General features: G+C 33.9%; 3 protein-coding genes across 3 annotated transcripts; 1 reads left to right on the forward strand and 2 right to left on the reverse strand.

Moving 5' to 3' along the window:
• The first annotated feature begins 10,048 nt into the window (after positions 1-10,048).
• Positions 10,049-11,965, forward strand: LOC7454235 (uncharacterized). The gene is made up of 6 exons (XM_002311784.3): positions 10,049-10,189; positions 10,504-10,645; positions 10,781-10,950; positions 11,040-11,322; positions 11,425-11,663; positions 11,777-11,965. Exons 1-6 carry the CDS (start codon positions 10,114-10,116, stop codon positions 11,932-11,934), a joined length of 1,068 nt encoding a protein of 355 aa, XP_002311820.2. The 5' UTR covers positions 10,049-10,113; the 3' UTR covers positions 11,935-11,965.
• A 4,638-nt stretch (positions 11,966-16,603) lies between these two features.
• LOC7454236 (F-box/kelch-repeat protein At3g23880) lies at positions 16,604-18,292 on the reverse strand. Its single transcript, XM_002312694.4, has one exon. It carries the CDS (start codon positions 18,249-18,251, stop codon positions 16,830-16,832), a length of 1,422 nt encoding a protein of 473 aa, XP_002312730.2. The 5' UTR covers positions 18,252-18,292; the 3' UTR covers positions 16,604-16,829.
• Positions 18,293-19,844: 1,552 nt separating this feature from the next.
• LOC7469106 (protein ABCI12, chloroplastic) lies at positions 19,845-24,413 on the reverse strand. Its single transcript, XM_006379984.3, has 8 exons — positions 24,011-24,413; positions 23,546-23,662; positions 22,755-22,991; positions 22,300-22,464; positions 22,063-22,138; positions 21,479-21,543; positions 20,686-20,861; positions 19,845-20,146 (listed from the first exon to the last, which is right to left on the reverse strand). The coding sequence occupies exons 1-7, from the start codon at positions 24,344-24,346 to the stop codon at positions 20,709-20,711; spliced, it is 1,149 nt and encodes a 382-aa protein (XP_006380046.1). The 5' UTR covers positions 24,347-24,413; the 3' UTR covers positions 19,845-20,146; positions 20,686-20,708.
• Between the last annotated feature and the right edge of the window lie 3,051 nt (positions 24,414-27,464).

Here is a 27,464-nt window from a genome sequence, read left to right on the forward strand (position 1 = left end):
CCTAGTGCACCTTACTTAAGGTAAGCTGCATTGTTGTTTGATTTTTTTTTCTAGGTCAAGTTTCTATTCATTGGTCTTTTCTAAAGTCTAAGGTAAATCTCCCTTCGTGAGAGAGTCTTACCTCATCAGATTTAATCCTAACCATTCTAAAGTTTAAATTTTAGCATCACATTTATTTTACTCTTTGTATCTTTAATACTTGAGGGTGTACTTTATTGTGTAGTTTTACACCCTATGGATATTAAAGTCTACATATAAACCCTAATATGAAATGAACAAAATGATTGGTAAAGCGTTTTTGACATTTTGGCCAAATCCTAATTGATAATCATGAACTGGTCACGATATCCATCTTTTTTGCTTTTTAAAACTTGAGAAAGATGCAATTTTTATGGTTTTTTTTTTTTATGAAAATATGCTTGGAAAACTTTTTAGGAACTGATCATATGCATGAAAACAAAACATTTTTTGTTTTTTTTTTGAAAGGGGAAATTAATTTAAAAGTTTTGAGATTTTTTTAGAAATATTTCGGAGAAAGCCGATTATTTTAATATTGAATCTATATCTTAGACTGTAAAAATACAACCCAATAATTAAGAAAAATTGGTAGAAAACACGCGAGCAAATTAGAAATATTTTGAAATGACCATTGGAATTTTTTTGAATTTTTGAATTTTTTTATATTATATAATATTATAATATATATTATTATAATTAAATATATAATTAAATATATGGGTTGGCCCGACCCAGCTATATGGGCCGGACCTAGACAGGTTTGGCTGACTGGCGGCCTAACCGATTGGGCTGTCATCAGCTCAACAGATCTGGGCTCCTCATTTTTTTTCTTTTTCTTTTTTTTAGGCCGGACCTGACCAAAAAATATGGGCTGGATCTAGCCCAAGGCCCATATGGTTGCTGGCCCGGCCCAATAACCATGTTAATTATAATTCATTCCCTGTATGCAGAATGAATTCTTATTCTGCATGCAGGATATAAATTCTGCAGGGGGCAGGCATAATGAGGAGAAGAGAGAAGGGGACTACCTGACATGGAGGCTTCAATCGTGAGGAGGAGGTTTGGCTGGTGGTTATGGGGGCGTTGGTGGAGTGGTTAGTCATCGATGTTGCTGCTGTTTACGTTGCTGGAGCTATTGCTATTGTGGCCGGTGCTAGAGTTGCGAGTGGCTAAGGAGAGAGTCGCTACCCCTGCTACTATTGGGAAGGACAATAGCTGTCAGACACGATGGTAGCTGCCACTGCTATTACAGTGGTCGCGGTGATAGAGGAGGAAAAATAAATAAAACGATAATGGCAGAAAAGCGGGGGGGGGATAGGCTGGTTGTTTTCCAAGTTTGGCTTCCGATTTCTCCTCCCTCAGAACATGAAATCCTCATCTATTTATAGGGGTTGGAAGAGGGATGTTTGGTCTCCACTAGTGCCAAATCTTGGCCCTTGGTTTGACCAAGAAGAATCCCAGCCGTTGGCTCAAAGTAGCCATCATGGGCAGTCAGGTTTGTTGCAGGAAAATGGCTGGTTGGGTTGGTCATTTTGGGGTGATGCCACCGTCTCTGTGATGTCAGTCGACCAGAACTGACCACACTGAGGTGTAGTAAGATGTCAAGTGATCATTTTGGTGTAAGTTTTGTCTAATTTAGTGGAGCAATAAAGCATAAAATGCCTTGGAAAGAGGGCCACTCGAGCAGCCTTTCTGGAGAAGAAGATGAGCAGTCAACACCAAAACAACGCTGTTTTGGCCGATTTCATTTTAGTCCTTCGATTTGTGATTTATTCTTCATTACACCTCTGATTTGCTTCAAACTTTCAGTTTTGTGCAATTGTACCCCAGAATAACTTCAATTTAGGCCCCATATTTGAGTGCATTTTTCATTTTGATCATTGGTCTTAGATTTCTTTAAATTGGCCTCAATTGACCATTATACATTCAAATTTCTTCAATTTCACCCTTGATTTCAACCAATTGGGTCCCCAGAGTTTGGAGCCTTTTGCAAAATGGTTCTTGGCTGTGAATTTCTTCAATTTAGCCCTTAATTGACCCTTAAACTTTGATTTATTTTTTTGCAATTTTACCATTGATTTCAACCAATTGATTTGGTAAAGGTTAAATTTGGTCTCTTAAAATTTTAATTTTCTCAATTAAGCCCAAATTGAGCTCCCAAACTTATTTTTTCACCAATTAAGCCCTCATAATAAAATTAATTTGACCTATTTAAAGTATTATTAAATCCTTGTACCTTATTAAATCCTTCAATTGGACACAAATTAAATCTTAAACATAATTAAACATTAATTTGGCCCATAATTAAATCAAATTGGCCTATTAAAAATCTAGTTATATCCCTAGACTTAATTTTTATGCAGATTCATCCAATAATGACTTAATTTGTAAACCCTTTAAACATCAATGCATGAGATTAAGTAAATAGAGAGGAACCATTAGTAAAAAAAAATTATTGTTATGAAAGACACAAAGGGGTGGCTCAAATTCAGAAAAAGAATAGAAATGAGGCTAAAGTGTAATTAAAAAGAATTGGGACTATAAGTACCCAATTTCTTCTCATTTAAAAGCTGGTAGCACACAAAAAAGAAGAAGGGGGGAACTCTAGCTTGAAGTGTGATAATGTATAAATGAATAAAGATAGATTTGGGACCTAATGTGGGGGAAAACAAAGAGGAGAGGACTAGATTTAAAAGTCATGAACAAATGAGGGACGAAAACAAAAAAGAAGAAGAAAAAGCCGTCAGCCTTAAAGAAAGAGAAGGAGCTGATGACATAGAAATGAATAGGGGAGAAGAAGAGTCACTTACTTCCTCTTCACTTTCTCTCAAGAACAAACAAGGAAAATCACATGCAATCCAATATATGAGAGGAAACAAAAAGGGTGAGTGAAGATTTAGACACCAAAAGACAAAACAAGAGAGGGAGAAGAACAAGAAAGAGCTGGTGGCAACAAGGAAAACGAAGAAGAGATGCTGAAACCTTTGAAGGAGAAGGGGTAGAAAAACCGACTAGGACAAACCTAAAACCTTCATAGAGCAATTCCAAACATTTTGGGTAAGTTTTATGCAAAACAATAGTAGCCTTTAGATTAGAGTTCTTGAGAAATTTTCTAGGGAAGTTAAATGTGAGGATGGATTGTGGAAAAGAGGTGGAGAAAGGCTCGATAATATTCTTAACCAAATTAAAGGACAAAGAGACTAAGGGAAGGCTTGCAAACCCTTGGCCAAACATGAACAAAGATAAGGGGGGAACATTCTTGATATTAGATAAGCATGCATGTTGAGAAACAATGTTGAATCCTACAAAGAATTATGATGTGTTGGAAATTGAGACTTGTGAACAAATCTTTGTTACATATACTCTTGTGAAGCCTAAATTTTAAATAAATTATATTCCCATGTGTGATTGTTGATATGAAAAAAAAAAGAAATTATGTGAGTAATGCATGAAAATGATGGTCTATGTGTGTTGATATCTATTTTTGGGTCCCTACACAAAAAAAGAGAAAATAAAAAAAATTATCGGAAGAAAACCAAAAAATAAATACTAGTGAAAAAAGGACACCAGGGTACCTAGAAAATGGTCAAAGATGGGTTGAGAATGTTAAAAAAATACAAAGATTAAAATTTGATAGTATGTTTTTGACTGATGAAGGCCCTATTGACAAAGAAAATCCAATTTGAGGAATAAAAGTCCAAAATTAGATGTTTAAGAACTCAATTAGATTTTGTTGAAAGATTAATTGAGTTTATGAAGGGTTTGATTGAAAGAAAAATTGATTTTTAAGTCAATTTAGGCTTTAATTGGAAGAAATTAAAGTTTGGGAGTCGAATTATAATTTTTAAGAGTTAATTTGGTCAAATTAGGGGCTTAATTGCATAAATATTGAAGTTTGATGGGCAATTAGGGACTTGATTGGAGAAATTCAAAACCAAGAACCAAACTGGAAAAGGAGTTAAATTGAAGAAATTAGAAGTTTGTTTATCAATTGAGGGTCAAAATGCACAAATTTAAAACCAAGGATCAAAGTGAAAAAGGCAGGCAACTTCAAGGTTGACATTTGAATTTAACAGGGATGCAATTGAATTGATTCTTAAAATCAAAATCTTAATTGAGGACTAGATTGAACAAATTGAAAATTGAGGACTGATTTGGAAGTAGATACTTTTTGGCGCCATTTTCTTTTAAATGAAACTGCGTGTTTTGTTCAAAATGACGTCGTTTCATTCACTGTTCATTTAAAAAAAATAGAGAGCTCAAAACGGTGTTGTTTTGAATGAGTACATCTTCTTCTTCCCTGGACGTGTTACAGGCAGGGGAAGAAAAAGATTATTCCTCTGCAACGTCTCTCTCTCTCTCTCTCTCTCTCTCTCTCTAACATAAACCCAAAAATCAACAAGACCCATGGCCTACCACTAGATGAAAAAACAGGGGGGACAAGCTTTACGGGCGGCTGCCCAGTGGCCGCTCGGCCACCCTACCCTTGCGTCATGAATAGACAGAGGGTAGAGTAGCTCTCTCTCCCCCTTTTCCCCTTATAAATACCAGGGGACGAGAGGACGACGAGAGATGAGGACGAAGAAAAACAGAGAAAAAAGAGAGGAAAGAAACTGAAACAGAAATGAAAAAGAAGAAAAAGAAAAACAAGGGAGAACAAATGAAGGAAAAGGATAGGAAGAAAAAATAAAAAGAACAGGGAAGGGAAGAAACAGAAAGGAAAGAAACAAGAGAGGAGAAAAAACAAAAACCAAAAAAGAAAAGGAAAAGACAAAGACTTGTGCCTTTGCACAAAGAAGAAGAAAAATGGCAGCAACCACCACCTGTCGCCACACAGCGCCATCGTGAGCCATCGTCAGCAATGACGTGGCCCTTACTGCTAGGTTAGCTTTCCTCTTCATCTTCCCTGCCTCCATTGTTCCTGCAAATGAATAATGGAGAGTCCACTATTCCTGGGCCGGGTTAGTGCCAACCCAGACCAAAATACTGGGCCAGGTCTAGCCCAATATCATTAGGAAAGAAAATGTTGGGCCAACATTGGCCCAACCCTTTTTTGGGCCGATCTTAGCCCAACTCGTTTGGGCTGAACTCAACCCAATTTCTTCTAGGCCGATTTCAACTTAGCCAAGATGGGCTCAGCCCATATAATTGGGGCAGGCCCATCCCTATTATATTATTACAATATGATAATATTATATTATATAATATTATATATTAATTAAAAAAACAAACAAACAAAATTCCAAAAAAAAATTCAAAATTTTTTGTTTTTCTCGTGTATTTTTCTATCAATTTTGCTTAATATTGGTTTGTATTTTATACTGTAAAAATATAAATCTGGTATTAAAATACCTGATTTTCTGTGAAATATTGCAAAAACAAATATATGAAAAAATAAAAAAAATACCTTGTTTTCATGTATACGACCAAGTCTCTCAAAATATACAAAATATCTCATATCATATTTTCATACAAAAAAAATATGTGTTAGCATGCATTTTGGGCTTTAATAATTAGGTTATTAAAGCCATGAGAACTAGGTCTATATTTCAAATACCAAACAATATTTTGTTTTCTTTTAGTATTTGAGATTACGAACTTATATTTAAGATGTATTCCCGATATTAAAATGGTAGTTATTTTATATATAGACATTAGAACGATTATGTTCTTACCCGATAAGAAAATAATCTCTTTACTGAGGAGGATTTTTCTTAAATTTTAGATAGACTAACAATTTGAAAACACAACAATACTCTAGTTATATCAGATAATTAAACAATGTAGCTTACATTAGGTAAGACGATGAGGAGTGTTAATACCTTCTCTCTACGCAACCAGTCCCCGTGCCCGATCTTTGAGACTAGTTAGGGTTCTTAATGATCAAATACTATGTGGCGACTCTCATTCCCTCTTTCCACTGATAAGGGATAAGAATTCCTTATCCTGTCCATCTCCTACACCATACACACTTGGATTATACTAGGAAAATGCTCTTCGTGACACTGCACATGTGTGACAATGTCATATCCCACATCGGCAGGTGAGGGATTGGTAGCTGACCTTATTAAGAGTGATGATTGCTAACTTGTCATATGCGTTTTAGGGCGTCAGGCTCAGATGTGGGCTCGCGTCACCAGGAACAAAACCATGAGGGCGATAAGGTCCAAAGCGAACAATATATGGCAAGTTGAGCGGGGCTGTTACATTTGGTATCAGAGCCGACCTCACTGGCTGTCCGGTTGTGTCGACGGGTTCGTCGGGCTCCTTAAAGGGGGTGGATTATCATATCCCACATCGACAGGTGAGGGATTAGTAGCTGACTTTATTAAGAGTGATGGTTGCTAACTTGTCATACGTGTTTTGGGGCGTCAGGCTCACTTGTGGGCTCGTGTCACCAGGAAACAAACTGTGAGGGCGGTAAGGCCCAAAGCGGACAATATATGGTAAGTTGGGTCGGGCTGTTACAGACAATGTGCTGAACATTCAAACCAGAAATCTGGGTTGTATTGTTAGTTAACTTGTGACAAGGAATTAACCTAGATAAAGGCATAATATGGAGTATTGCCCTTCATGAAAGTTGTAAAATTAGGTGTTAATGTTTAAATGGAACTAGAATGACCTAAATTGGAGCTATAAAACTCTAGATATTGATAGAAAACCGTAGACATGTTAAATTGAAAAATTCTAGACATCATGCACACCAAATCTTGAACTGAAATTTTAGGCTTGTAGTTGAGATAAATTGGAATAGATGTCTGCATGAAAGATGTGTGCCATCATGTTAGATTTCATAAGAAATAAGCCTTGCTCCATTTGGAGTTATGGAACTCCAGATATGGATAAAATACCAGGCATAGATCGGGCTGTGCGTTACTGGACAAACCCGCTTACCACTGTATTTTGACAAAGTTGAGTGTATATAAACAGCAGAACTGGGTTGACCCTCTTTATCCCGAATGAGTAATTTTGTCTTAGCTTACTAAAGAAATAAACCCAAAAGGGAACCGAGTTTTACAACTCTAGTGGGGGGAGAAACACTAAGCAGTATTTTAGTACACTTGCCATGTATTGTTTGAATATAATGAGTTTGAGATGAAATTAATAGAGGTGATTCTTATATAAAGAACAAGTATGTAAACTTACTATAGCAAATGCTGATGGGAAAATATTTGTATGGTGCAGGAGGAATGCCGGGCACGAGGTCTTCTATCGAAGGAGCTCACACGATCGGAGAAGCCGGTAAGTGAAATCTTGCCTTAAATGAACTAAGTTAAATTTTGAAACTTTGAATTCTTGAAAATTCTTGAAGATTCAAAAAGCTATGAATGATATATGAATGTAATATGGTTTAAGAGGAATTCAATTTGGGTTGCTTTCGCAATGAATGTAAGCCAATGTTAGACTTGTTTCTGGGAATGCATAAACCATTGGGTTTGAGTTTTTTCGCAATGAGTGAAAGCTAATATTGGACTTGGTCTCTGGGAATGCGGAAATCGTTGGATTTGGGTTGCTTTCGCAATGAGCGAAAACCAATGTTAGACTTGTTTCCGGAGGTATGGAAACGATTGAAATTGAAACTTGCTTTCGCATCGGACGAAAGCCAATGTTGAAATTAAACTTCAGAATTGTGAGAATATTAAATAATATATAATTGTTTTCGTTGGGGATGAGAGCCATTGTTGGAATTGTTTTTATGAGATCGAGGAAAAACAATGGATTTGGTTTGTTTCCAAAATGAGTAGAAGCGAATGTTGGTATTGTTTTCGTAGTGTCAAAGAATGATGAATTTTGAGTTACCTTTGATATAAAATTCTGAATTTGTATCTTGCATGACTAGAAAATTGTGCTTTAGAGTATTTTGATGTGTTTCATAGTGGTCACAAAATACATTATCATTAGTCATGAGGAAATTCTATAATACACGATAAGAGACTGGGTGCTCTCAACTTTGTTATATGTAGAAGGTAAAACTATTATTATAATTTGAAAATCTTGCTTAATTAAATCTTATTGCAGGACCTTCACATATTGATGGACCAAATAACTAGAAGGCAGAAGGACTCCAGAACTTCGAGAATCCTTTGTTGTGCATGTTATAGATCTTGTAATTTAAATCATTAACTCTCTTTTGCAACAATACTATTCACTTGAATGTTTAATATAATGAATTCCTTAGACGTATGTTTGTTTTATGTAGGATGATAACTAAGTACTCTCAAAATAATTTCAATGCATGTTCTCTTTTTATAATTAAACTGCTCTACTCAAAATTATATATATAACCATACGTGCATGCCTTAGGATAATCATATATGATTGTTTAATAATTCTTCCTTCGATCTAAAGTATGTTTCAAAGTTATACTGTTAAGAATGTGTGTGATCTAAATACCGAAAGATGAATGGATTGTGCAATGTTGAAAACATTTCTGAGTAAAGAAATTGAAATGAATAGCCTACGTGGTTATAGAAGACTTGAAAGACAAGTAGTTGTCAATAACTCAGTATGTTTAATTATAGGGGAAAATCTGTTGAAATTTCGTTAACCACCAAATGAATTTAGAAATAATTTTTTTTTACCATGCTATTTTCTATGTTGATTTTAAGTATGTTATGTTGTCTCGTTAATTTGGATGTTACATAATTTGACTTTGAATCTACATTGTTTCTCTAGTTTTGGGTAAAATAAGATACAATTAGGTTCCTGATTTTGTTTAAAATTGCAGCTTAATTTTTTTTTCCATGTGAAATCCTCTTAGCTTGCTTTCGCCAAGATGTTAGTTTTTATTTTATTTTTTATTTTGGAAAGAAAAAGATGAATTTGGAGACTAACCCAAAAATGAGTTATGACGTGAAAATTCATAGAAAAATAAAATAAAATGCATGCAATCTGAAAAATGAAAGCAACAAGTAAACAACATAATGAAAATAACTAATACTAAAACATAAATAATAGTCAAATGGAAATATTTACAAAAATTACACAAGAAACTAATAAAAAAGAACAAATGATGAGAGAATGAACACAAGTAATTATGTTGTTGAATTTGACGTGATGATTTGGACTTCCTAAAATAAAAAAGATGTTTGAATAATTGAAAAAATAAAAGGTATCATCTAATAATTAAAAGAAATTAAAAATTCTAAAAATTAACAGTGATTCTATAAATTTAAGGTAAAAGGTTTATTATGTTTAAAAAAAAAACAATGTCACCTTTACTGTATTATTTCACACGAAATATTTACCTTTACTATATGTTTTATTCTAAATTTATCTTTTTAATTTCTATTAAATTTCTTAATTTATTTATAATTTATTCATGATACTTAATGGATATTTTCTTATATTGGTCCTAAAAAGAATACAAAGTAAAACTCTCATCTCATGGTTTTCAAAATTCCCATTAGTACAATCATGACAAGTTTGAATTGTTATTTAAAATATAATTCATTTGAAATATGATTACATTAAGAATAATATATACAATTTCTAGAAAGATAATCTGTATTATTCAAATTATAGACCAAAGGTAAAACACAAATATAATTATTAATTGCAGTAGTAATTAACATTAAACATCAATCTTTACAGCATCCAACACAATCAGAGTGAAATCAATTTTAAAAACAACATTAATTAACCTAGAGGATCAGCGAACCAATTTAATCTAAAAAATAAAACAAAAATACCCTATAATTAACAAGTTAATTATGAGTTAAACAATAACTAATAATTATTTATATATAATAGAAATATTGGAATTAATGATAATTCCACGTAATAATAATAAACTGGGGTGTACGCGCATGGCACAAGACCCTTAATTAATTTTATCAAGGCGGTGAGGCAATAAAATAATTAGAAGCCAATTAGCACAAGACCCTTTTGTCCTTGTTCTAATCTAATTAGACCTTCGTTGTTGACAAGGAATTGGAAATCTTAATCCGATCCGTAATTAAAAAGCCTTCAGGCAATATTCATATATATATATATATATATATATATATATAGTTAGCACTTAGCAGTACTTAATTAGTAGCACTGCAAACATTCATTAGCATTCATCATTAGTCAATTGTTTAGCATAGCAGCATGGAAGAAAGAAGCTACCATCCCCAGCTTCCAGTTCCAGCCCTTGTTCCTGATGCAACCTTTCAATCTGCTACTGGTAATTAATTAAAGAAAACGTTTTTATTATTATTATTACTTGTTATTTCATACCACATTAATTAATATGTTTAAATTACGATTACTCGATCATGCATTGATTAGCAGTACTGGAGCTGACAATTAAGCTGGGGTTACTTAAATATTAGGGTTCTCTAGCTATCTAGTTTTCTAGGGTGACATGCATGCCGGTGATGATGATATTAATGTTATTATTTAATTAAATAAATGACTTGCGATTAATCCGTCAACATACAATTACAGCGATGGATGATATCCCTGATTAACATCTTTATTTTTCTTGTGGATATATAGAGGTAATAAGATCAAAAAGGAGCATCCCCCCAGCGGACTACACTCTTAAAATCGATTCCTTTTCTTTACTGTCACAAATATTCTCAAAGCCAGATGCACAGAGTTACCAATCTGACAGCTTTGAGGCTGGTGGTTACGAGTGGTACGTTTCTTCTTCTTCTTCTTCTTCTTTTAATAATCAAGATTTTATTAAAAGAGAAGTGGATTACCAATAAGTTAATGGAGATTTGTTGTCTTTCGTCTGACAGACTTGTATAATACAATTGTTTCTGATCAGGAGATTATCTCTGTACCCCTCTGGGGACAGTATCAGAAACGGGAATGGTTACATCTCTTTCTACATAATTCTGGCAGATCCCAATACCATGCCTGCTGGTTTTGAAATAAATGTCAGCTTTAAATTGTTCGTATATGATCATTTTCAAGACGAGTATTTGACCATTCAAGGTAATTAATTAGTTCTCAGATCTTATCTCGTCAATGATCTCACTATTTACTTGTTAGCAATCATTTTCTTTGCTGAATTATTTGTCTAGATATCAACGGAAGAGTGAGACGCTTTAACAAAGTCAAGATCGAACATGGTTTTACCAAATTCATTTCCCTCGGGACATTCAAGGAACCATCTAATGGATATTTGCTGAACGACTCATGTGTATTTGGTGCTGAGATTTTTGTCATAAGAAATACAAATAAGGGAGATCGACTGTTACTCGTACAAGAACCTGCTCATCGTTTTCACACTTGGAAGATTCACAACTTCTCCAAGCTCGACAAAAAAATATTTTCTCATCAATTTTCTGCCGGCGGAAGAAAATGGTATGTACATATATGTTTCCACCTTTTGATTTTCTCGTCGATTTATTATAGTTGAACTTGGCTTGATAGTAATGAAATAATTTCCTGAACATGTATACACAGGCAGATAGGGCTTTATCCTAGAGGCAATCAATCCCTGGACGGAGAACAGAACTTATCTCTGTACATATTCCTGACGGATTGTTTCGTATTTCCAAAATATTTCATGTTGTCTCCTTCATACATCCTGACATTGATGGGAAGATACGGTCTCAAAGTCCATCCCAAGGAACGAAAAATATATGCTGAATGCAAAATCCGTTTATTGGATCAGAAACGTGGTCAACATATGGAACGCGAAGGTATACGGATTTCTTTTCTTTCACTTGTTTTTCTCCTTATCTAATAATTATACATTTGCTCCTTTTGACCTAGCTAACATTTTCACTTTTATTCTTCTTCTTCTTCTTTTCAGTTTGTTACTGGTTCAGTACGTTTTCTAGTGTTTGTGGATATGGGAATTTCGTGGACTTGAAGACTCTTGAAAACCAAGAAAGTGGCTTTTTAGTAGATGATTCTTTAATTGTTCAAGTGACATTTGATGTTGTTTTAGCCGATACTGATTCTGTCTAGGAATTCATATCGTTTTTATCAAGTTCAGGAATGTATTGTTGCGTACAAGGAATTTATATCAAACCCAATCCCAAGATATCTCAAGTCTGATGAGTTTTTCTTTGGAGTAAGGACCAGAAAAACAACGTGAAATGCAATAACATACGGATTCAGTAAGAAAACACAAATTGTGTTTGAATGCCAACCGAAAGGCATGATTTGGATACTTCACTAACAGAGAAAATGTGAGAAAATGTCATGCCAACACCATTGGTCATTTAATTATGCATGAGGTGATGAATGAGCGAAAACATGAAATTAGTACTCTGTGTTTCACAAACAGAGCATGACAAAGCAAATGAAAAATATCAATATTCAAGAGAGTTATGAAAACCGCTAATAAGAAACAAGAAATGAAATGAATATGACAAACACTACAGTCACAAGAATTGACAGAGAAAATGGGAGGAATTGAGCCTCCTCGTCGTCGTGGGGAGTTGGTGAGGGTGTTGGAGGAGGAGGAGGAGGAACTGAAACTGGTAAGGTTCTGCGCTGGCGCTGGTTTGGACCTGCTTGGCTGTGAGTCTGGGATTGGTTGTGGAGGGGATGCAGGTTTGTTCAGCAGTTATTAGTGTATAATAGCCACAGGTGGCATTCAGTTGCATTTAGTTGGTTATAAATCACTAGCTGAATCGAGTTGAGATTATTGTGTAGTATTAACAGAAACAAACAAATTTAAGGTCCCCCCCCCTCTCTCTCTCTCCCCCCCGTCTCTCTCTCTCAGAATCAGAAATCTTTCAAGAATTACAAAGAAACCTGAAATCTTTCAAGAATCAGAACTCAACGTTGCCATTATCGTTCTCTTTATCATTTTTTCAGCCCGCGTCATTGCAGATCACACCATTCATGTCATTCATAACAATCCACCGGTAGTGAGCATGAACCTATTTGGACTCCTTGACGATACCACAGGGAGCCCTGATGATGACAATTTGAATCAGCGCCTCATGGTTGTCATATCTTACGACCAAGAACCCCAATCTCATGAACCAATTTGGACTGCTCGAGGATACCACCGGTAGCGAGTAATTGTCATCATCAGGGCTCCCTGTGGTATCGTCAAGGAGTCCAAATAGGTTCATGCTCACTACCGGTGGATTGTTATAAATGACATGTACGGTGTGACGCGGACTGAAAATAGGATAAAGAAAACTATAATGGCAACGTTGAGTTCTGATTCTTGAAAGATTTCGGGTTTCTTTGTAATTCTTGAAAGATTTCTGATTCTGAGAGAGAGAGAGAGGGAACTTAAATCTGTATGTTTCTATTAGTACGACATAATAATCTCATCTCTATTAAGCTAGTGATTTATAACCAACTAGGCGGGAAATGCAACTGAATGCCACGTTACTAACTTGTAATCGTCAGCTGAGTGATCATAACAATCCACGTACAATGTGAACAGAGATACATTTTGAGAAGGCAGAGTCTCTGCGTACTTTTGGTATTATCATGGACTCTTTGGTACAAGGATTGAATAGCAGCACAGTGTCTGGATCAGAAGAAACACATATCAAGCCATTACAAGGTCCAATGAAAGTGAAATCATCAAAACCCCACTTCTTCAGTGAATACTGCTATGGCATCATAATGTGCTTCATAGCCTACAACAGGATAGAGTGAATGAAGAGCAGGGGATATCAGGATAAGTCTCTGCCTCTGGTGTTTAACATAACTGTCTGCTATTGCTACATTGAGGTTCATTCTAATGAATTGTGGATAAGAAATTAGAGAGCACCAAGATTTGCTTACGCATTTGAATCGCAGAAGAGACTTTACAGGTAGCCTTGAGAGTATGTGGCTGATGATGTCAAGAGGAAGGCTTTCAGTCATCTTTTATATATTTTGTAATCAAGCGTGATGTTAGACTGCTAGCCTTGAGAGTACGTACCAGGATTGCATCAGGCATGATGGTTTTGTACTGTCATCCTTCTCATTTATAGGCAGGAATTTTACTTTACTCACTGACCTGCATATGCTTTGTTCCTGTAGCCATGTTTGTTGTGACCTTTCATCCTAGGCGGAGCAAAAAAATAATTTTATATTAACACTCGTTGGAATAATCAAACTTTCTTGTCTTCCATATTATTGATTACATATCCAACTGGATGTTGAGGAATTCTAACTGAAACTCCAGGGAATTTCATTGTTAGCTCCTTGTGGCAATCTCTCGGAGAGGTCCAAGAGATCTGTTACTTGTGTGTAAGGAAGGGGCAAACGATGCAATCAGAAGGTTTTAGGAGTTGTCGGTATGCTGTGTAGACAATTTTAGTGTAGAGCTATAAAATAAAAGAGAACACGAAGGAAGAGAAATCAAGCGCACACAGAATAGGAATTGACATGGTTCGGCAATTTAGCCAAATCTGTAGAGTTGCAGAGATTTCACTGTTACAATGTTACAAGAATAATTATGTCAAGCAGCAACAACCCTAATGTTAGTGAGAACATAAATATACCCGCAGATGGTCGGACAATGACCAAACAATGTTTTGGGTGTTTTCATCAATGAATGCCAAATGCTGAGTATGGTGTTTCATTTTATGTTGAAACATTGTCTGAATCATGTGTTTTTAAAGGTGTAAATTTTATCAACACTTTGCTTATAAGAAAATGGATCATCTTCATCACCATCATAGAACAAGAATGAATCAGCAACAAGATTTTGATCGTTTCGATGACATCCATGCCAAATAAGGTCCGACAGTAAGTCCTAAAAAATGTCATTATCCAATCCTACGAGGGATTCTTGGCCTATAATCTCTACTGACTACTACCTAATCCTAAGTGATTAAAAAATAAAGCAGCAAGTTGAACATTGTCATGAATGAAATCTTGAAGAGTGTTAAGACAATCAACATTTGATCAATTATTCCTCGGTCTTTTCCAGTCGATTGGTTAAAACACGGCAATCTTCTCCACTTGATCACGAAGCAAAGTGTCCGAGTATCACGTCTTCGAAACATCCAAATAGTAACGAAATCTTGATGACTCTCCAAATCATACTCGTTAAAAAATGCTTTCCATTTTCCAAAGAGGACATGCGTCTTGCCTGCACAAATCTTGTACATCATCCCAAACTGCTTGCCATCAGGACCATAAGTGTTCACTTCAATTCCGTGAGCAAGATTCTCCCCTTCATTCAACAAAGGATGGAGGTAATTTCCGGCATCTGATTTGCTTATCGTCAGTCTGCTTTGACTATCTTTCAAATCACAAGCTGTTAACTGCTTCTCAAAAAGGCTCGCTGCATCTCTCAATCAGTTCGTTATTTAGTGTAGGGACTGAAGGGATATCAGGGGGGTTGTAACTTTTTATCATCCTCAAGATATGTTCAGGTCTTCCTCGTGGTAAGTCACCGGGCAGATTTCTCGAAGCAAGATCGATGGTTTCTTCTTCAAGAAGGTCCCTTTCTTTTACCATAATTGCTCAATCTTCAGTTTGAGAGGTTCTTAGATGATTTTGTGAAGGTTGGTCGTGGCTGTGATCACCAAGAAATTTTCTTTTTAATTTGGCCAAAGTAACGCTAGTTTTTCTATCAAACTTTGTGTGCTTAGACAGCAACAAGTAGAGCCGCTTCCGCTTGCTGAGTTCCACAGGATATTCACTCTTGGCGATCGTTTCCGACTTACGTAATTCCTTAATTTCTTTCTCCATGACAGATTTCTTGCAAGTAATATGCAGAGATTAATTACTGTAAGTTCTCTGCAATACAATGAAGGAATGGTTCGTAAAAAAGAGATATACAACTCATGAACCCTAGACTGGGAGAAGAAAAAACCCTAATGGAATTTCAGTTTTACCACAACTCTATTACCCCTAAAAAAAAGAAAAGAAGTACCTTGATTTTTTTTCTCAATGATAAGTAATATGCAGAGGTTAATGATTGTAGCGTTCGCTGCAATACAAAGAAGGAATAATTTGTAAAAATAGAGAGATACAATTGCGTGTTTTTGCAATGATCATTGACTGCATGTCTGCGGTGTGATAAAATTATACTATAGAGCTCAGGACGTCCATATTTTAATCCTCTTTCCTACCGGATAGTATGGCATTGTCCGCCATTTGCAAGCTAAAAGCACTGATGGGCTAATTTATGCATACACAATTTCTCCTTGTCCAGAGGAAAAAACAGAAGCATAAACTAACACCAGTTACACAAAATTAATCAAAGAATAATGTCCAAATCAAGCACACAAATTAACATGTTCATGGCCACAAAAGGTCATCTATTTATGATATCAACATACAGCTTTATCATTCTCATGAGAGAGAGAGAGAGAGAGAGAAGCATTATAGCATCTTAGAATTATGAAATCTTGATTTGTATAGAAGCGTATAGAAAGATTGAATCCAGCTCACCGAAAAATTGCATCCAGCCAGCTAACTTTGAATAAAAGAAGAGAGAGAGAGAGAGAGAGAGAGAGATTTTGACTTTGAAAAAAGGCTAAGAGAGAAAAGCAAAACAGTATATATTAATTGTTAGTGCCCTCTAGCAAGATTTATACAAGTTTTAGTTAATTTGTTGAAGAAGTTCAGTTCCTGTAGGAATGAAATCCATCACTTTTTTTTTGTAGTTTACTTAACAATTGACTAAACAAAACCTGGAAAAGATACATATAGCAAAGAAAAATAAAATCAGACAAAAATAAAATTCATTAAGAAAAGAGAAGCCTGTCATAACTCTAGCACCCCTTATTCTATAGACAATAGCAAGAGATTCTTTACAGGATCATGATTTTCTTTGTCAAATAAAACACAATGTTCATCAAATTGAAAAGACAGCAACCAACTAGATGCGTAGCAAAAAGGTTTGAACCCACCACTGTTGTTTCTCATTATGCTTGTTGTCTAAAACATTAGACCTGACCATCAACAACGGGTGAAACCAGGCTCTGAATGTACACATCTGCTTCTATACAAGAACTAGCACCATTCATCACAGGGTACCTGAAAGTACCATGTTTGGGATTGTAAATCACTAAAACTGACTTGTACTCCAACAGAACCTCACCTCCAACATCAATGCACAGAGGCACTGAATAATGAAACCACAAAGGATCATCCAAATATGGTATGCTAAACAGCTTAGTCCAGGAATCTCTAACTCCAAACTCCTTCAAAACCCAGACATCAGCACGAACCCCTTGATAGTTACACATCACACAGAGCCAGCCTTGTAAGACCCCCAACACTCTCTCATAACCAACAGCCCCATAATCAGGCTGCACAACCTCCTCGAACATCTCTTGGGCTAAATCAAAAGCAACAATAGACCACGCTGACCCTATACTCCCTTCAGGCATAACCGGCCAACAAAGCTTCCCATCAACATGTTTTCCTGAAACATCATATGGAAGACCAAGCCCAAAATCCTCAAGCCTCCTCCAACACTCACCCTTCAATGCACAAACCTTAATTCTTGTCACATATCTACTGCCTCCATAAACACTCTTAGTCAGAAAACAAAACATAGCCAGCACCTTATAGTCATCTATTTGACTATCATAACCGAACCCAAAAACAGTATAACTACCTAATTTCTTTGCAAATCCCAAATCAGGCAATCTGTTAAAAACCCTTGTAGATGGGTTCCATAAGACCACAAAATCCTGCTTAATACCCAAACACACTAGCCCATCACAGGACCCAACAACCCAATCATAACGATAGATATCCTTCAATAGATAGTAATCAATCACAACAGCATCAGTCACTGGGTTATTATAAACAGAGTAAAGTGAGCAGCTCTTGAGCCTAAACAGTGGCTCGCTGGAGGAAATAACGATTTCTGGAGAGAAATCAGGGTCGTTTCTTGATAAATTCTTGACCTTTTCGAGATGCGTTTTGATGAATTGGGGATTTGAAATCAGGGATTTGAATGATTTGGAAACGCACCTGAATTTGATTAGGGATTTGGCAGGCAACCGAGATAGGATTTCAATGATGAGTTCGTGAGGGAGGTTTGGCAGTGGAGGTGGTGTTTTCTTGGTTCTTTTTTTATTGGTTTGTGGTGGCGAGAGGTTGTGATCGTTGTTTTGCCGTTTTTGAGATGGCCCAGGTGATGTTGAAGAAGATGAGGACGAAGAAGGGGTTGACATTGGTGGGTCTTTAAGAGTTGGATCTGTGACTCGCGAGTTCTTGGAGTTGGTTGGTAATGGATGAGTTGCCTCGCTTTCTCTGTTTTCAGACTCCATTTCTGGGATTCTCTTCCCTGTTTGGTTTTTGTGCGTAAAAACGTTTGGTGGATGGATTTTATGATGTTTCGTACGGTTTGTCATTGCGTGAGGAGTGATTTTTAAAGTAGTTTTTAAAATATTTTTCGTAAATTGATGATTTTTTATTTAATTTTCCATGGTTTTGATATTCTTATAGTATTTTGTTGAACATAAACTTACCTTTTCCATCGTGATAATGAGAAGACTTTCTGCATCTATGGATAAATTGATGAATAAATATCTTTTTTTAGTCATGGGTTCTTAATTTGATTAAAAAAAATGAAAAGAGTTAGAATAAATGTTGATAATTTTTTTCTCATTCAATATTAATTAGCATATTATTATCAAAATTCTTTTTATTGTATTAAACTATTAATACATAATTATCCATAAAACAATATAATATTATCATAAAAAAATTCCAATCTTTTCCAAAACAACATCGTTTTCTTAGTAGGATCACCTTTATCTAATAAAATGAGTGATAATTAAAATAAAAAATTTGTTAAGAAATTAATTTGAAATAAGTAGAAAACATATATTTCTCAAAGCATATTTTTTAACTAAAATCACTAATTAAAAAAAATATTCCATAATTGTCAAAACGAAGTTAAAAAATATATATATCAAAATAATGTTTCCATATTTTATATGTGACTCAAGGCTTAATAACAATAAATGTTATAAAATCACATAAAATATATTTTAAAAAACTTAAATATAAAAATTTAATTTTAAATGATCATTCATAAGAAATTTATTATTATTATTGGATTAATTCGGGTTAATCAATTACAAATACATGAGAAAATATAGAGTGTTACACATGGTAATGTTAGACAAATCTTAATGAAAAGATTTTAACAACACCTTAAAAGACCATCAAGCGAGTTTATAATTAATGCCAAATTAACCTTCAAACAAAACCATTAATCAATTACGACCTCTTTTAATAGTTTTTTAAGGTATTGTTATAATCATCTTGTTAAAATCTTTTTAATACTTACCGGGTATATAAAAAATGATTGATATATCTCCGGTGACGCATTATTTCTTTTTTTTTCTTCTTTTATATTTTTTTTCTACCATATCATCTTATCTTCTTCTTTTTAAACCATTGAATGTTGAATCCTATCTTTTTGCCACGTTTATAAAATTTTAGCTTTGACTTTTATAAAAAACATTCATTTTGAAACATGGTGGTGGCGGTTATATATACTTCAAGCCTGTTTGGGATTATGACAACAGTTGCGGTTCAAAATATTATTCGTTTAGAAATGTATCAAAATGATTTTTTTTATTTTTAAAGAATTATTTTTGAGATCATCACATCAAAATAATCTAAAAATATATATAAAAATAATTTTTAATAAAAAATAAATAAAATTCGAGAAAACACGGTAATCACGTTACCAAACATTCTCTTATAACCGTCGTAGAGTTAAAACCGTAATCCAACCTTCAACATTCTGATAAAATTTTAACGAGACTGTTATTTTTCAAAAAAAAAAAAAAAAAACCCATATAAAAGGAGGTGAATTGACAGTTACCCTGCTTATCTAGATCCCAGTGGTTTTGGTGCAGAATGCAAGGGAGCACTGTTCCCTCCCAAGGCGCATAAGAGATAGGTCCCTCTCGTTTCTCAAAAGGAAATGATTAGAGAGATCTTACAACTTATTTATTCCTAAATTTGCCATCAAAAAGCACCATTGGAATAATATACAAAATAGCACAATATGAGACACAAGGCCCAGATGCTGTCTCTAAGAATCCAATGTATGAAAATCGTAGTTTTATTTGAGAAAACTACAGATTTAAGCCTGCAAGCATGAGGAATATCACTCACCTGGCTAAACCATCATTCAGACAACAGCTACATACAATGTATCAAAATCCCACTTGCTCGTGGATGATTTTGTACACATCCATGGCATCAACGACTAAGCAAGCCCAGTTACCTGCAAGCAAGTCACTCATGTGATGCAAATATCTAGAAAATAAAACAGCGAGGATTCTATCTGTGGCAATTTATATGGTTACTTGAAGGCATTCTATTATAGTGCCTTGAAATTTCGAACTATTAATACTTTTATTGATTGTATGGTCATGTTTTATCTTCTTTCTCAATAAATTAACTAATTACAGGTAATCATACTAGTTACTAACATTACAGTACAATTACGACTCAAAAAGCACGCTGTTGCCTTCAAAAAAGAAGATAAATATTAATTCACTTCACAATAAGTACGTGATCATGAAAAGTTATGTAAGGTTCACCTAATGCTGTGTAAAAATGATCTTATCTTTTCGTAATTTAGCTAAATCTTCACAGTTATGATAGTTTGAACAATTAAGTATAATTTTAATATATAAAAAAAAAAGGTTCCTTGTCACCGTAGAGAAGAAAAAAAATGTTATTACCGTTTTAAGTGCTTGCACTTGTCGAGTTTCTATTTGAAAGTCCAGTAGATATTTTTAGTACGAAGAGAGAACTTACCAAGGCAATGGTGGAACATGAAATCAGACCAAGTAATAGTCAGACAAGAGAGCAGCACCTACAACACCAATCAAGCATAGCAGAGAAACAAAATCTGCCATCCCAATCGATGAGTCTGATAAGAAATAGATTTTATGGGAGTTGCTGTCACCTCTAAAACCCCGGACAATCATTGCCTGTACGATGCCACAACATCTGGAATATTAAAAGCAGAAGTCTTTGGATGGCAAGATTTTCCAAGCTACTTGTAACTGGATTTAGGTCTAATGCATATTGTCCACAATGTCATGAGGAGAACACATATCAGAAAACCATAATTACATTCAATAATTTAATATACATGGCCAAGAAGAAATTATACATCGATACAAGAATGACTTGGGAAGACGCACATATATCAGGATCTGCACTAATCATGGGGGTGTAGATTCTCAAAACTGTTTCCAAAATCAAAAATTACAATCAACCGTTTTTATTAAACATATATAAGTGTAATGCTGAAACGCAAAAGTGAATAATTAATCCAGTTGTGCCTTTACCCGGTTATTTTATATTTTTTGAGGAAGATGCTATATCGAAAATCCTACTGCATAATTTCAAGCAAGAGTTTATTTTTCAAATGAGATCAGAGATTATTTTTCTCGCGCTATTCTGGTCAAATTTGTTACATATAACCAGCTCCCTGACTTTCAAAGAACAGCCTTCGGTGTAGGTAGAAAACTCACCGATACAGTAGATCACAAGCACTAAAACTGATGATAAATTGTGAGGAAGAGTGGGTTCAGATATAAACCTGAGATATCTGCTCTGCGTGGCTAAAAATATTCTTGAAGATCCGACGTATATAGGAAGCGAAAACTGAAAAGTTAAACACCAAATTAAAAACTATAACAGAACATACATGGAAGATAGTCTACCATCCCATTCATCAGAACAATATCCGGCATATTCCTAGTTCTTTAAAACATGGAACTTATTATCCCTGTAAAACCTCAAATTATAATTTTTTTAGAGCAGACACCAACCATGAACTCTTGATATTGTATACTCTTTATCCCAGTAAAACCATGAACTCTTTATAAAAGTGTATGCTGTGTAATAAATAAAAATATTGCTTGCAATGCATAACAATAAAAGTAAAGGAAGATGGCTGGAAGGTTCCATTAGACTAGCAATGAAACTCTGAGAGTCTCCATTGAGAGCTTAAGAAAAAGTTAACACAATCCAAAAAAGATACAGAAATACCAACAGACATTTTCTGGGTATTCGCCATCCAAATAATTTCCAGAAGAATCCAAACTCCCACTGACCATGCAACATCCCCTGTCCCTCCCAAAAACAAGAGAAAGGGGGAAGAGATTGTAATCGTTTACTTACTATCTATCGTCTCGATAATCGTCAATTGCTTCCATTTTATCCTGCGAGATACAATCCCCAGTGAAACATTTCGGACCTGTAAACCATAACTTTTCAATTAAATTAAAAAAAAAACATTTATTAATGCTATACTAAGAGAAATCAAATGGACAAAAAAACATGTGATGTTATACTAAGAGAAATCAAATGGGTAAAAAAACACGTAATTCAATTTAATGGAAAAAATGGGACTCTCACCTCATCAAAGACTAGATTGATGAACCTCAATGATAGTAAGAGGGTAAGAGTTATTTCAGCCACCGGAACACCAATGTATCTTAAGGGAAGCATAAACCACCGCATAGCAAACGCTAGTTGTTCAGGAGTTGTGGTTGCCAGGCAAAGGCTCGCACTTTGGAAGACCTTTTAGGGAAAAACAGACAAAAAACAGATGCAATTTGTTCTTGGACATATGTACTTACTAGTCTAATCAGTGCAAAAAAAAAAAAAGAAACTTAATGAATTTTGAATAAAAAAAATCAACTTTTTTGTTCTCTGAAGCAACCCCAGTAAACAATGTGCAAGAGTGTTTCACGTGTGTGGAAGTAAAATCTCCCCATAAATGTGCACAACGCAGATATGAAAGAATTAATTATCACAGACACACTATAATAAAGAAAGAAAAAGGATGTTGAGAACGAAAAGCAACTTACAGTGAAGGTTAAGCATGCAGCTGTGCTTGCTACTGACAAGCCCTTCCTTGTAAACTGTAAAGGCCCTAGCTTCATGATTAAATACGAATAGCCGCTCAAAGACATTGGAAGATTAGGCAAGCCTGTGATGGCAGGTGGTGGCGTTCTTAACTGGACAAGTGGAGGCACACCATCTGATCCTAAACCCAATGTAATAAATAGGATTCCAGAAAGCAATGACACTCTTCCCAATTGATCCTACAAGGATTGCTGCAAATTCAGCACGGAGAACAACCATGACAACATATTGCTTATTATTCAAATGTAACAACATACCACATTATTTAACGCCAAAAAACATAACAAAACATAAAAAGTCATAAAATATTAAAGAGACATTTAGAACAATTCCCCACAAAGAACATCCTTCTTCCAGTCACTTTGAGCAGAAATCCTTTTTTATTGAAAAAAGAATCAATATTTAGCAATATTAACAAGGGAATTTAATGACAAGCATATCTTTTGCATCACAATCTTGAAGTTGTAACTCAGAAAACTAAACTCAGATCTAAACAACCTAAACATGTATTGCAACCATTCTATTTTAGACATACCAACACGAAGTCCCTGAATTACCAAAAATTATTTTGCATTTTCTTTCTTTTTAACTAATAACAATGTAATCTAACCAAATTATTTCAAAAGCATTTCAAAAGCTCTCGTAGAATCCTACAAGGAGGCCCACAACATTTTCTAAGCATAAGGAAGAGGAAGTCTTTGCATGTTACAAGTCGGAGAATTTGATTACTTACCATCCACACATGCCTTGGGAGAACCAATACAGACAAAAGAGCAATGTAAACTACCAATCCGAAACGCATCACGATATGCGATCGCGCTGGTAAAACAACTAGAGCCAGAAGCCATATCTGCATGACCAATACACATATTTCGAATTTACACAAACATAAACATTACTTTCTCAAAACTCCATATAAAAGAAAACTAAAAACTCCCATCATTTACAACATCACAAAATATTCAAGTCCTATCATACAATTAACTTCCACTGCTGATTTAATCAAAACCCAGCAAAATGGAAGTAACCCACATATCAAATCAATCAAATTTCTCCAAAATAATCAAGAAAAAACGAAATTACCCATATATCAGCAAGCCCAGATCTTATCCAATAGAAGAAAAATTGCAAGAACACAAATGAAAAAAAAAAGCCCAGAACAAAGAATTGGCATAAAAAATCCAAACTTTTTGTTTACCAATTTGATTCTGGGGTCCACAGAATGTAAAAACGTGGTTGGTGAAGAAATGAATTGGCCAATGGGACTAGCAGTGGCACCGGAAATCAACTTGAATATCTTATCGCCGGATAAAGCTCCGATGGGTAACCGGCTGACCCAGTTGTTGGTATCGCCAGAATTGTCCACTGAAGCTCTGACTTTGAAACTTGTCAGTTTCAAAGTTTGATGGGCATTTTTAAAAGTACTTTTAGGGTAAACTTGTGCAAGAAACGGAGAAATTAGGGTTTTTGAACTGGCTCTTGCAGGCAGCACAGGGAAAGTGACCGTTTGGATAGTACAGTGCGTGCAGTTCATCGGTGTGTTTTTTTAAGGGATTTTTTTTTTGGTACGGTTCCTTAGTGCAGTTTGTTATGTTCTAAAATGGCGGGAATTATCCCTTTTATTATTATTATTTATTAGACAGCACTTGAAAAATACGAGGGATGAACCCGTCAATATAAACAAAATGGGTGCTTGATTTTTTTTTTATACAAAATATATTTAGGTGTTACAAATATAATTTTTTAAAAAAATTTGCAACTCAAGTTGTAAACTTGATTGGGAAAAAAAATTAATTTTATTTTAATTAAACAATAAAAAAAATAGTTAACAACAATATATGTACAAAAATATAATAATTATGATAACTTGAAAACAAATTCTAAAAAACAACAATAATGATGTAACTCAATTTTCAATTTATTAAATAAAAAATGATGAAATAAGGTAAAAGAAATTAAAAAAATCAGTTTGAATCAATTTGAGTTAGTATGATAAACTTGTAAACCTGATAATCAGGGTTGAGTTAACTCGAGTTACCCTATCAAACTCGTGATCCAGTTAATGAGATCGAGATAACTCGATACAAAAGAAAATCACAAAGTCTATTTAAAAAAATCAAATATCAACTCGTATTAACTTTTTAAACCTGTGACTCGGCTTATTAAACAAAAATATCTAAAAAAAACCATGAAACTATATTTTCAATCAATCAAATGTTGAAGAATAAAATTAAAAAATATATATATTTTGATCATACAAAACAATTCAAAGAAATTTAGCAATTAAAAGAATGAGGATAAAATTGAAACACAAAATAAATTTGATTTTTCATTGTATGGTGAAATTAAAAAGAAAAATCAATTTAATAAAAGGTCTAAAAAAAAAAAGGAGGATCAAATTAGAAAAAAACCATATATCCCAAATTGAGATTGAATGATGAAATTGAAAACAAATCAAAGTTTTACAAAAAGACCAAGAAGAAAAATTAAAAATCAAAAGAATAAAAATCAAAGTAGAAATCTCAATAAATCCAAATGACAACTTTAAAATTTTATATGGCCAATACAAATTTTAAGGGGATGAGATAGAAAATAGGGGGAAAGTGTAGCCGACAACAATCCATGCCAGAAGCAACCACACTCACCACCCTCATATGGAAAAAGGACACAACAACACTTTCAATGACACAACAAAAAAGGGATTTTGGCTACCAAGAGGTGTCATATACGCTGCCTAAAGAGTATTAGCGTCTCTTACATGTTGACATGTGCATAGCCATGAAAATATTATTCCAAAAAACAATGTTTTCACTCATATGCTACAACGCTTTTCAATCTTATTTTAGCTTTTGTTAATTTCAATTTAAAGCATTCACATTTAGTTTTATAAGAAAATATAAGAAACTATACTTTTAATTATAATTGTGAGATATATTTCGTGCATGAACTCAAAAACAAATTTAAGTTATTAGGTCATTGAATCAACATGAGTTAACTATTTTGATTAAAATAATGTTGTTTTTTCTCTCCTTTTTTTCCTTTGAAGTTGAACTACCTAGGTTTGAACCAGGTTTAGTCGAGTTAACCAAATCATTAAGAATCTAGTTAGACCAATTGAGTTTCATAAGGTTAATATTTTGTCTGATTTAACTAGAAACTCAATTCAAGTTAGATTATAGGTCCACGTTTACAAGAACAACATGCCAATCCAAATCAAGTTTAATAAACATGTTTTTAGTTAGTGGTTTTGTACGATCATTTTGTAATATTCTTACTACATTTCATAATTATAATGTACACAAATAACTCTCATTTAGTGCAAAAACATTCACATCTAATTTTGAAAATAAGAATTATAATAAAGATAAGCTTTCAATTGTAAAACAAATAAACTAGAATTATATTATATTAGATACTTGACTCAGGCTTTGTCATCGGTTAGATTTGTTTTTTCAACAAAAACTTTTATACACAGGCTTTTTCGACATGTTTTTGTAGTTAAAAGAAATTATAAGTGAAAATCAAAAAGCTTATGCAAACATTTAAATAAATAAATTGAGAATTATGTGTGTTAATAAATAAATAAAAAATCATCAATGATAACTAAAAATAAAAGTGAAAAATCGAGAGATATGTGTAAATCAAGATATTTAATTTGTTTATTTGCTACATGTGTAGAGCAAGATGTGAAATTTATCTGGTTGTATTTGCTAAATTTATTTATTAAAATATTTTTTTAATCAATCAAATAATAATAGAAATAGACATACATATTAAATTGATTGAATAAAATAAAAGGAAAAACAAATATTATGTTAGGTTGCACATATTTGAAATATTATCTAAAAAAACATTTTTTATTTTAAAAAATAAAGTTTATATATACAAAAGATAAAAAAAAAATAGACGAATCAGAAAAAAAAAATCTTCAAAAATTAAATACATACTAAAAAATTAATCATCATTTAAAAAAGACTCTAAACAAAATAAAAAATAAGAAGGGGTATTAATTTAAATATAAAAAAAACAATTTAAAAAAAAAACATATAAGAAGAAGTATTAGTTAAAAAAAGAAGTTAGAAACGAAAACAAGAAATAAAAAAGGAAAAGGCTAGGCATGACAAGTTAAATCAACCCACCTGGCCTTTATTTGCCAGGGCCATTACGCAAACATGCTTGCATGACTAGGCTCTTGTAATAGTCTTTGTTGCATTTGGAGGGACAAAATATTATCTGCCCTAAAATTTATTTGAAAAAAAAATCAGATGATGTGTCGCCTCTTGAATTAAGCAGCCAACGTGTCATCTAGTTTTGCTTAGATTTCGACCATGATGGTAGCTGAAAAATCAAGGCTTAAGTTTTCTTATTCAAAAACTAGTTTTTCAACCTGTTCTTTACCCAAAACACTTATAAAACACCTTAGAAATCATGATGAACCTATTCATGACCTAAAAACACCAAAAAATTGTCCCAAAAACTGAAATCAACCCATCAAAAATTTACCCAAGTTTAGATATATTTTTACATGAACTTTAAAGGTAAGTAAACACCTAATATAAACTCCATTCATCAAATGGAATCTTTTAACACAAATATCGACTATTTTGGTGCCTTAAATCGGTGTAACGATGTTTTCTCTCCCTACCGCCGGA

This window comes from Populus trichocarpa, chromosome 8 (assembly GCF_000002775.5).
Source record: "Populus trichocarpa isolate Nisqually-1 chromosome 8, P.trichocarpa_v4.1, whole genome shotgun sequence".
NCBI classification, from domain to species: Eukaryota; Viridiplantae; Streptophyta; class Magnoliopsida; order Malpighiales; family Salicaceae; genus Populus; species Populus trichocarpa.

Excerpts from the sequence above, each read along its gene's own strand:
- LOC7454235 (XM_002311784.3), top strand. The coding sequence starts at position 10,114 with ATGGAAGAAAGAAGCTACCATCCCCAGCTTCCAGTTCCAGCCCTTGTT. Across the intron at positions 10,951-11,039 it reads CGAGTATTTGACCATTCAAG|ATATCAACGGAAGAGTGAGA; the intron begins GTAATTAATTAG and ends TTATTTGTCTAG. Across the intron at positions 11,323-11,424 it reads TCTGCCGGCGGAAGAAAATG|GCAGATAGGGCTTTATCCTA; the intron begins GTATGTACATAT and ends ATGTATACACAG.
- LOC7454236 (XM_002312694.4), bottom strand. The coding sequence starts at position 18,251 with ATGACAAACCGTACGAAACATCATAAAATCCATCCACCAAACGTTTTT.
- LOC7469106 (XM_006379984.3), bottom strand. The coding sequence starts at position 24,346 with ATGAACTGCACGCACTGTACTATCCAAACGGTCACTTTCCCTGTGCTG. Across the intron at positions 23,663-24,010 it reads TGGACCCCAGAATCAAATTG|ATATGGCTTCTGGCTCTAGT; the intron begins GTAAACAAAAAG and ends TTGGTCATGCAG. Across the intron at positions 20,862-21,478 it reads ACGCAGAGCAGATATCTCAG|GCAATGATTGTCCGGGGTTT; the intron begins GTTTATATCTGA and ends GGCATCGTACAG.